At 35.0% G+C, this 11,961-nt stretch overlaps 1 protein-coding gene across 1 annotated transcript; it reads left to right on the top strand.

Moving 5' to 3' along the window:
* Nucleotides 1–10,369: 10,369 nt before the first annotated feature.
* Nucleotides 10,370–11,072, top strand: LOC137709230 (uncharacterized). The gene is made up of 2 exons (XM_088689446.1): nt 10,370–10,453; nt 10,764–11,072. The coding sequence occupies exons 1-2, from the start codon at nt 10,370–10,372 to the stop codon at nt 11,070–11,072; spliced, it is 393 nt and encodes a 130-aa protein (XP_088545572.1).
* Nucleotides 11,073–11,961: the final 889 nt, after the last annotated feature.

Genomic DNA, 11,961 nt, shown 5'->3' with positions numbered 1-11,961 from the left:
GAGCAGTAAAAGCTCACTTGAATGACTATAAAGTGTTTAGTTCTTTCACAAAGATTAGTTAAACGTCTTGTTATTGATCTCTCGACGTGCATATATCATGAAAAAAGTTGAGATTTTATCATAAAATTATTTAGCAAGGTGAAAAATGCTAAAAGAGGCTCCCTTAAAAGTTGGACTCTCTATTAATTCTCTACTACCTCATTTTTTTTCATAATGTTTTATAATTTTTGTACATAAATTAATATTAAACGGTAAGATGATAAAGAATCCTATTGAGAAACTCCCCTTTACATTTCTCTTGGCAACAAAAGTTAAATCAATCGAGAGTTGATAAAAATTGTGTGTCCACTTATTTGTGATCAAATATGAATCCACTCTTATAAATTAAAGCAGTTTAAAATATTATGTGTTAAAAAAAATAAAATTAAAATCACTCTTTCCAAAACTTTTAACTTATCTTACCGCACGACCCAACAAAAAGATTTGAATTTCCAAGCCAAAGCAATTGAATAAACAATGATTTGCTCAAAAGTGAAAAAAAGTTTTTAACTATCGTATTCATAAACTAGTTTAGATTTCGGAGGAAGGATGCTGTGGAAAATTTACTGCTGTAATATTTAATTTCGAGGGTACAAGATTTCAAGAAATGAACTAGGGTAACTCTTAACTCCAAGTAGTAAGTTTGAAAGGCACATGCAGACCACCCTCTAGGGCCTAAAAGAAAAGTGAATCCCTTTCACATGTTCGTCAACAAGATCTGGCAATGGAATTGCAAAAACCAGAAGAAGACACAGGAGCTTGGTTACCATGTGAATAAGAGAGAGAGAGAGAGAGAGAGCATGTATTCTTTTGGCTCCCTTCTAACTGCTAGTCTGAAAATTGGACTGCCCCTTGTTCTAGTTTGAAACTGTGGGCTGATTTAATCACCTTCAAGGGAAATATATATAGAGTTCCAAATAATCTCAAAATACCATAAATCTTGCCTCGTCCATGAGTATGAATTAACATATTCCCTAACTCTGACTGACAATCAGATTTTGAATCTGAATCATTAACCGAGCTGATATTTATCTAAATTTGTGATACATTTAGAGTATGACAGTAAGAGTATCCATCGTGTCTAAATTATCGTTATCATATAATGAAAGCATTCACCTTCTTGCTTCAGTGATAGATAAAAAAAAGGGCCACAAACATTTAACATCCCACCCACCATCGTTAGCTATGTTTAAATGCCGTCATTAGTAGGGAATCTTCACCATTAACAATCAGGTTAAGAAGCATATGCAGACTGAGCACAAGAACATCGATCCATACATTGTAACATTGTTTTCAATCATAATTTACAGTACAGAATCTGCAGATTATATGCATCACGAGCACTCCTTTTTCCTTATCTTTTGGTCGATGGATAACGATATATGCGAGCGTTCTTTAAAGTATTTAATGGTAGCCATTAATTATCTTTGCAAGATCTAGTACCATAGATGGTAAATTGGTTGATGAGAAGAAGATTGTCCTTTGCTATTAAAGATGGAATCAGACTTCGAAGTATGATGAAGTATATACCTTTACGTGTTCTCACTGGGGTAGGTCTAAAAGGTAAAAGAAAACTATAAGGAGTGAGGATCTTCATCGGATATTCTTTGTGGGAATTCCAGGAATCCTCAAATCACATCCGTTTATCGTATATCGTGTGGTTATAAATCATTGCAAATTTTTTTTATTTAAAATTGAATATAAACAGTACCTGACAAAAACTGACTGTACAATATACGATAAAAGGATGTGATTGAAGGATTCCCTGAATTCTCACAAAGAAAATCCGACGAGGATCCTGAGTGAACTAAAAGCACTCCTCAATAAATCAATATATTGAAACATAAACTTCAAATGTCAAATATATGAAAGAGAAGTTTGGTCACAAATACAACCATAAACCCTGGAGTGCTAACTATACCTATCTAGTAATAGAAGTTTTCCATTAACATCTTTCTACTTGTTTTTAATGAATAATTTGTTGAGAAATAACTATACCTAGCTAGTTATAGAAAATTTCCATTAATTTCTTTTAACTTGTTTTTTATGAATAATTTGTTGAGACATGCTAAGGCGACTCTCTCAAAAGTGGAGCTTTTTATGGACTCTCTGCCACTTCAAGTTTTTTTACACAATGTTTATAATATTAGCATGAGAATTGATATTAAAATGTAAGATGGCAGAAAGTCCATCAAAGTTTTACTTTGAGAGATTTTCCTTAGCATTTCTCTAATTTGTTTCAATAGAAGAAATGTATGATCACTTATTGTTGGGTATGATATTAAGGGTGTAGATTAAATCAATGTGCTATTAATGTTTCAGATTCGACGGTGAGTGACCATGTATCCTTAGTCACCAGGTGACTACGAGAACATGATTGTTTTGTTTCAATACTAACTAGGCTTTTTCTCCAAAGTCGTCCCTGAGATAGATACAACTCCTTACTTTATTCCTTGACAATGAAAATTGATAGAACTAGTCCCTAAGTTTGTCTACTATAAATCATTTTGGTCCTCCTGTGAAAAATTTGCCAAAATATTTGTTAAATTGTCATATGAACAACCCCCTTGACTACTTTTTGAAGGGTATTTTTGTCAAACTAACTCATCTACGAGGATAATTACAGACTTTTCAAGGAAGGACAAAAACGATTTACGGTGAACAAACTTAGGGAGCACTTTTATTGATTTTCATTGTTAAAGACTAAAGTGAGGAGTTATGTCAATCTCAGAGACCATTTTGACTAAAAACCGTACTAAACATCTATTATTTCTCTTGTGATTCCTTGCGCAAATAGTGACAAAAATAGTAAAGTGTGTAAGTAGGGTTTGTCGTGATGATCGTGATCATGAATTTATAATTCATAATTAATTAACATTCACCACATGTTATCTTCGGGGCAGCCCGTACAGTAGGTGTCGATGATCATCAGTCTCATCACATGTTACATGAATCTAATGAGACATGGTTCGTCCTGTAATTCGCTTATCTCTTCTACTCTCATTTTGTTTCTTGCGACTTTGGTTTGAAGCTGATGGCTTGTCTTTGAGTGGAAAATAAGGTGGATTGGATGGTGACTTGAAGAAAGGTGGGGATACATATTGAGATCCTTGGAAAGAGATTAGACACAAAAGGGGTTTTACCAATCTTAACTTAGTTTTCAAATTAAAGATAGTCGGTAATCGTTTTGTAGTAGGATAATGAGAGTTATTACAGCAACGGTAATGTTATATGTGATTTTCATGTACTTTTATGCTTGTGAAAACTATAAGATATTTTTTTGGTTCATCATTTTATGTACATTTCATATTCTAATACAAATACATCATAACGTGTTATATGATCCAAAATATATAAGCTCATTTTCTGATACAGTTCATTGAATAGGGTACTTTTATCTTTGATGTACTTGATCCAATTTGAGAATTGCTAGATTTCAAAAATTGAAAGAGATGTTCCATCAAAGCCTATAAGGATGTATATTGAAACTCCTTAGAGTTTCTAGTACACACGAGTGTCTTGTTTGGCAGGTGACAAATGGCATATACATGTAGACACCCTTTAATTCTCCAACTTGTTATCCAATTCCGAAGTAATTTGTTATAAGATAGCATGACTAGGTAGACGATTGCATGCCGACATGAAATGCATAAAACAGATTGATTAGAACAAGCTAAAATCCAGGAAAATAAAGGCCAAAGCTAAAATAATAATAATAATAATAAGAGAGGAAACTAAGTGGAGAATAAGAGAGAGCGATGTGGATAAAAAAATAAATAATAATAATAATTGCATGGAATTCCAGACAGAATACATACGGTACTGGTAGGCTGCAAAAGATTACATTATGAGAGAGAGGGAGGGAGGGGGGATGTTGAGAGTTGTCCCACATCAGTGAGGGACAAGGTTTGCTATGTGTTTATACGGTCTAGGGTTACTCTTCATATTGCTAATTGATTCTATGGTGGAACCCCAATTTCATCATAGTATCAGACCAGGTTGTCCCACGTGTGAAAGCCGAAGGGCCACATGTGCTCACGCATCACCTAATTGTTGTTCATGTGGAGGCTTGAAAATCCGCCACACATGCGGGACGTGTTGAGAGTTGTCCCACCTCGGTGAGGGATAAGGTTTATTATGTGCACCTTCGTGAGGGATAAGGTTTATTATGTGCTTATATGGTTTTGGACTACTTCTCATATTGTCAATTTGTTTTATGATAGAACCATAATTTCATTGAAGAACCCGAGGGGCCATATGGCTGGCCGCTACAGGTGGCAGAAAAGAGAGATGGAAGAATGTCTACCCTCCAGTTGCACGAGGGCCTCTAGTTTGTTCTCTTCTACTTTTTTCATGCCAGAGCGGCAGAGATGGGTACCCAACCAATTATTTCCTCTAAATTATTGATCTCATACAACGCAGGGGTGGATGGAGACCTGTGTGTGTACGCACACAATTCATCAAGATACTAATTAAGTTCTAATTAATAACTTAATTTGTTTTAATTCAAAAGCAGAACGTTAGGCAGATGTAGGATGTGGATGGCCATGATAGTGTGGTAGTCCTCGTGAATAAATTTGAATCTCTCTTATCATATAGTTTAGATTTCCTTTTAAAAAAAAAAAAAAAAAAAAAAAAAAAGCCTCTACATTCATGTTTTATTGGAGATGGGGCTAAAAATTAACCTTGGGGATCCTAATGTCGAAACAAACATCTTTAGTTGTGTAACTTGGGCATTTCGATCCGCCAGGCCATGATGCTCGCACGCTGACATTTGTCAAGTTTGTCTATAGGGCCTATAGAATTATGTTGAGTAACATTTCTAAGTTAGTCTAGACCTCCTGTCGAGTGATATTGACTCATTCTATTGAAGAATGTTGATGTGTCCTACTAGGTGCCATAAAGATATGTCAAACATGCATTTCATCAATTACTTGATGGACACAAAAATATTCATGATCAAACATTTCAAGAGTCTATGAAGAATCTTAATCACCGTATTTCCCAATGCGGAACGGCTCTAGGACCACCCAGATTCCTATGTAGCCCCGCCCCTGATTTTATTCAACTAACTTCTCGTACGGGCGTGTTAATGAAGTCTTCTTTTGGTGGACGTAAACTCTCATTTCTTGTTTCTTTATAATTTTAAATAAGATTATGTATTTGTTCGTTTAAAATAAATTAGCTTTTGTTTGAACAAGTAAAGGTAATTTTGGATTATTTTGTCTTTCACAAGGCGATTTGATAGTCAACTGCCTAAGGTAATTTTGGGTTATTAAAAAGGATAATGATTGTGTGAGAAAATCACACTACAAAGAATACGTAGACATTTAAACTACGAATATCAAGAGCTGAAATCGTACCATAGCAAAGAATTTTCCGAACAAAAGCTTGGGCCCAAGTCGATCAAATCTAGGTTGTGAATCGAACTGACCACACCTCCATATTACTTATATACGCACGCATAGTATAGACATTTGCATGAGATGTATTCTTTATATAGAAAATATTTAGAAAAATTGATTATATTGGAACTAAATCCAAAACGGTGTATTCAATTGGAATATTAAAGAATTTTTGGCCACTCAGTAATACGGTATGATGGTATTCCTCTTCATTTGGAAGTGAAAGGTCTTAGGTTTGAATCTCGTGAATAGCGAATTCGATACCAAATTAAGCTACCCATTGCATGGCTTATCCGAACTTCGCCTCCCTTAATGTAAAAATATCGATGGATTAAAGAAAAAAGAGTTTAAAAATTCAACATATTCAATCAAAATTTTGAATTTATTTATAAAATTTAGGGATATTTAGTAAGAATTTTAAAAGAACAAATAAAAGTACATACAGTGTATTCAGTCTTGATGTAGGTGTATTCAATCATGTTTTGGTTTTAAAAGGTTGAGGGTTCTTTTAAAAGTATATAATTTTGATGGATTTACATATATTTCATAGTATACTTTAGGCTTTAACAAATTCAACGCGTCTCTTGTTACTTTGAGAGAATTTAATCAAAATTCAAATGACATATATGGAATCCATTAAATTCATAAAATTAAAACTCTTCTAAAATTCCAGTTAAATACACCCTAAGATTTTATATGCTTGAAATGGCCTATCTACTAACATATTTGGTCTGCTGGATATGAATTATAATGTTCAAAGCTTTAGGTTGCTCACCCTTTGTTCAAAGATTGTTTTCGTGTGACACAACATGATCTCTCCATTATATGTGGCATGCATGATGCAAATTAATGAGAAAGATTAAGTGAAATCAAACATGAAGTGCGGAAAACAAAAATTGAAAACCCTAAAAATCAATATTTTGGCCAGCCAAAAAAGGGCAAGGAATAATCAAAACTTTCTTTTTATGACAGTAAACTGAAACAATCGGTGTAAAAAATGTCAAGTGTCAACTACATGCCGATGCCACAGAGAAACGTCTTGAGACTCACAAATCTCTGTTCCCAAACACTGAACTTGCAAAATAAATAAACTCAACAATTATTAAACAAAAACATAAAAATTAAAAAATATGAAGTTAAAAACATTTGTGCAGAAGTAGTACACGGGGTGCTAAAAACTCCAAAGGATTAAAGATGTCTATTTCTTTGTTTGTTTTGTAGTTTCTTGACGTCTTTATCCAAACCACAAACCCACTCCCCATTCCCATAAAATGATCTTGTGCACGTGTGGTAGGTCTATCCAAGTGCACCTGTTTTATTCGCTGAATTGATTGATTTGTTATTTTGCTTCTCATTCTCTCTCCCAACCCCCCTTCTTCCTGACCTAGCTTTCTGATATTTTTCACCCCATTTGCTTCTGTCTCAATCTGTTACCTGTTTCACCCACACTTTTCTATGCTTCTTTACTTCTTACCTACTGGGGATAATGACAATTTATATTGACCTTGCAATTGTTACCCCGGCATACTGACGGTTGGTAAAGATGTGAGGAGACCATAACCAATATGTAGGTTTTTTTTTTCAAACAAAACTTCACCGATAGAATAAAATTTTACAAGTGATAAACTTAAAGAAAAGATGTTAGCAAGCCAAGTGAACAAAAAACCCTAAGCAAAACACATGATGGTCATTAGACTACGTTGCTGACACAAGTAGTCATCAACCAACCACCATGTATTTTACCAATTTGTCGTTCGTATCAGTCGAAATGTGATCAACACAAACAAAACACAAGAACCATAAAACAATACCACAAATTCAAAAAAAATCCAAATAGACAAATCTACTCCCTAACTTAACAACAACAAAGAAGCCACATGTAGTTGAGTACTCTTTGCTCATCACGTTTTTTAGTCAACTCATAGCTCATTAAATCCCTTTGTACAAGTCACACCATTTTGTTTGTTTGAGAAATTGTCGTAGCTATAGTATACTTTCGTATGTATAATTGTCTATTCATTTATCGGATCCCGTGATGATTTATACATAGACGTTACAATACAATTTTCCTTTATCTCTCCTTGAGAGAATGGTACATCTTAAACTAGTTTTAGTTCCTACAATTTTCAGTTAGGGAAATAACATATCAAATTAAATAAATCCTCTAATATGTCTTAGGTTAGAAATATTACCATATATAAATATGCATGTATATAGAGGCAGATCTGTAGTATCACCTTTTTACATAACTTTTTACACATTTTTGTAGAGCTCGCTTTGTAATGTATTTTAACGTTTCGAACTGTCTATCTTTTATGTCTTCCCTCAAAGATCATGTTTATCAAATATCACTCAAATCTGAAGCCATATAATCATTAGATTAAGCGTTTAGGGTTTTTTTGTAAAACTGTATTTGTCTATTTTCTTCACTACAAATGAATGTCTTAATGATTTTGGATTTGTCTAACTTTTACAAAGATGATCTATAAATAGCGTTCTAAAAAATAAACAGTTCTAATCGTTAAAATACATTTCAAAATAAACTCTACAAAAACGTGTATATATAAAAAATTAGGGTAAATTACATAAAACTACCTCAACTATTGGGTCATTAACAGTTTCATACCTCGTCTTTAAAAAGTTTCAAAGTCAAACCTTATCTTCAAATTTGTTGCAATGTCATACCTTTCGTCAGTTGTTTGTCAATTCCTCCATTAAATGCTGACGTGGCTTGAGACGAGACCCACTTTTTATTAAAAAAATAATTGAATATTAAAAAAAAATTAAATATTAAAACAAAAACAAAACAAAACAAAAAAAAAACCCCAAAAAACCACCCAGATCCCCTCTCCCCCCTCCCTGACCGAAGCTCCCTATCCCCTTCCCCATCGACCAGTTCCCCACCCCTCTTCACCTTATTTCCCATTCAAAACTTAAAAAAAATAAAAAAATAGAAACAAATTCACCCAGATTGTCCAAATCGTTTCACCTCACCCAACCCTTCCTTCCCATCGAAGTTGGACCACTTCAACTGGTCCTCGAGATGTGGCTGCTACTGCTACTAGCGGTGATGGGGGGTTGGGATTGTCGTCTGGGTGGGTGGCCGGGTTGGGCTTAAAGGGGTCGAATGGGAAGAGTTTCAGATGGGGGGGGGGAATAAGGTGGGGGGGGGGGGGAGACCGAGAGAGAAAGGGGGAGAGGTGTGGGGAGGTTAATGAAGCAAGAGGGGTAGGAGGAGGAGGAGGGGGAGGAGCGCTCTGGGAGGGAAGAGGAGATGGAGGAAGAAAGGGCGAGCGGCGGTGGGGTTCTGGAGTGAAGGGAGGAAGGGTGCGGTGGGGAGACAGGTGGGAGGGAAGAAGGTGGGGGTGGGGGGACGGGTCGGTGGGGAAGGGGATGGGGAGCTTCGATTGGGGGCAGGGGTTGTTTTTGGGTTTTTCTTATTTATTTATATATTTATATATATATATATTTTTAATATTTATTTAATTTTTAATTAATTTTTTTAAATATTCAATTAATTTTTTAATAAAAAGTGGGTCCCGCATCAAGCCACATCAGCATTTAATGAAGAAATTGACAGACAACTGACGGAAGGTATGACATTGTAACAAATTCGAAGATAAGGTATGACATTAAAACTTTTTAAAGACGAGATATTAAACCGTTAATGACCCAATAGTTGAGGTAATTTTATGTAATTTATTCAAAAAATTATGTAAAAAAACACTACTACGGATCCGCTGTGTATAAAAACGTGTATATATAAACAATTATGTAAAAATACAAACATAATGCAGAAGTGGACTAGTTGAATTCAATTATTGTTTCTTTGTCCTTTATGCTGAAGTGACTAAGCTCTATTGGGATTACAACACGTGTCTTTCCCCCAGGATCAATACCACCTAACCAAAGTTGACTATTTTTCATTCACAATAAGTTTCAATTGTTCCTAAAGATATTTGGAACCCACTATCGTGTGGTCATGGATTCTATGTAATATAAATGGCATGAATATTTACTTAAACAATTTCCATTGTTAACTACTAGGTGTTAAGTGTTAATACAAAAATTAAAGGGTATACATTTTTTTGTTACATATTTAACATTGTCTTACCTTTTTTATTAAACAATTGTGCTTTCTCATTACTATTCTTTCCAAATTACGATTATGCTCTATACATTGCACCAAATTCTCATGTTATAATTTTCCTTCCCAGACGATCAACCCATCCCTAACTTGTTTCATTGTATAACCGAAGCTAACTTGAATGTGTCCCAAATTATAAAATTAGGGTTTACTTTTTCATGTGTCCCAGCTTCTAAATAGGAAAATTTACAGGAAACTGAAGCTGCAGTTACGGTTGAACATAAGAGTAACTCTAGCATTGCCAAGGCCCCCTAAGGCAACTCAATACTGAATAGCCTCCAGTAAACAGTAACTGCTTTTAATGAACAGTAACTGTCATTTGTATCTCCACCCCTAAACTGAATAGCTATGACAACCGGTAATAAAACATTAGTAATTTTTATTTTATAAAATAATACAAAATAATTTTATTTGTAATTTCGGATAAAATTTTTAATCGTTCTCATTGCGCCATGTGTCATTATCCAAAAAGACAATTTTTGGTGATAGATTTTGATAAGATATTTATCCAATGTCGTCATGCCATATGTCGTTACCTTTTTAGAATTGTTGAGGATAGATTTTCGATAAAAATTTTAACCAATTACGTCGTGCCACATGTCACAATCTGTGAGAATAGATTTCGATCATATTTTTAACGAATGACGGCATGCCACGTGACATTATCTACAACTTAATCCTTTCTTTTTCCTCCATATAACCCATCATCCATCCTAAGAAATCACACACCAAAATCAAAATCTCTATCATTATTCATAGTTTCTGCTTCCTTCTTACAATGTCTTCTTCAAGGATGTTGTGGGAAATCGATGAGCAAGAGAAAAATTTGTTTAAGCAAGGGGAAGAAATGTTCAATCTCCAGGTGGGTGAAAATGAGATGGAAGAGGATGATGATGAGGAACGTAGAAGGAGAGATGATGAAGCAAGAAGCCAAAAGAGCGTCACATTCCCATCGAGTCATCCAAGATGTGGCTCAAATTTGCAGGCCCAGCCGTTCCGTAAACATTGATAGAAGCATGCAACGACGAGGTACAGATCTCTTGGATGATTATTTTGTCTATAATAGTGTATTCCCTGATACGTACTTTAGACATCGTTTTAGAATGGAACGAAATTTGTTCAACAAAATCATGATTGCTATTTGCAACCATGATTCTTACTTTGTGTAAAAGAATGATGCTTTTGGTGTTATGGGTCTCCTTCCCGAGCAAAAAATCACTGCTGCCTTACGGGTGCTTGCATATGGAGCATCTGCAGACCAAGTGGATGAGATAGTGAGGATGGGGAAATTAACCATTCTTGAGTCCCTGATAAGGTTTTGCTCCGCAATTGAATCTATCTACACCACAGAGTACCTCCAGATACCTACTGAGATGGACTTGCAAAGGCTTCTGAAGAAAGCCGAGATGCGAGGTTTTCCTAAGATGATTGCAAGCATTGACTATTTACACTGGACCTGGAAAAACTATCCAAGTGCATGACAAGGAGCTTATAGGGGACAGAAAATGAGCAAAAAGTATCATTTTGGAGGCGGTGGCATCATTTGATACGTGGATTTGGCATGCTTTTTTCGATGTTCCGGTGGCTCAAAATGACCTCAATGTTCTTACCCAATCCCTAGTGTTTATCGATGTCTTGCAAGGAAAAGCACCAAGAGTCATGTACTGGGTCAACGAACATAAGTACCACGAGCCATACTACCTAGCAGACGGCATTTACCCAAGGTGGTCATCGTTTGTCAAAACAGTGCTCCGTCCGCGAAGTGCAAAGGAAAAACACTTTGCAAGTTGTCAAGAAGGGTGTAGAAAGGATGTAGAACGTTGTTTTAGTATCCTCCAAGCTCATTGGGCAATGGTTAGGGGTGCTGCCATAATGTTTGATTTAGAGTCACTTCGATCCATCATGATCATGTGCATTATTCTTCATAACATAGTTGTGGAAGATGAGTACGATTATGATGTCGTTGATGAATATGAGCCATACATGATGAACAATTTCGGAACACAAATATATTGTGCTCATGACGCCATTGAAGAAACCATTCAACACGAGCCATTACAAAGGGATAGACATTACAATGAAATGCTCATTCAACGATATACTGCACTTCAGGACCCATATATGCACCATGTCCGGCAAATTGACTTGATAGAGCACCAGTGGGAATTGAAACAAGCTCAAGAAACTTAAGTTTATTTGTGTGTTTGTTTTTATTTGGTGTGTTTATTTAATTTTATTTGGTGTGTTTTTTAAGTTCATTTAGTGAGTTTTTTTTTTATTTTTTTTTATTTTTTTTATTTTTTATTTTTAAATTTGGTGTGTTTGTAATTTTATTTGGTATGTTTATGTAATTTTATTTGGTGTGTTTAT

This window comes from Pyrus communis, chromosome 17 (genome assembly GCF_041283825.1).
Source record: "Pyrus communis isolate YQ-2024b chromosome 17, ASM4128382v1, whole genome shotgun sequence".
NCBI classification, from domain to species: Eukaryota; Viridiplantae; Streptophyta; class Magnoliopsida; order Rosales; family Rosaceae; genus Pyrus; species Pyrus communis.
This window is presented reverse-complemented; position numbering and strand designations above follow the sequence as displayed.

Coding starts and splice junctions, on each gene's coding strand:
- LOC137709230 (XM_088689446.1), top strand. CDS start 10,370: ATGTCTTCTTCAAGGATGTTGTGGGAAATCGATGAGCAAGAGAAAAAT. Junction 10,454..10,763: donor AAGAAATGTTCAATCTCCAG/GTGGGTGAAAAT, acceptor TTTGTGTAAAAG/AATGATGCTTTTGGTGTTAT.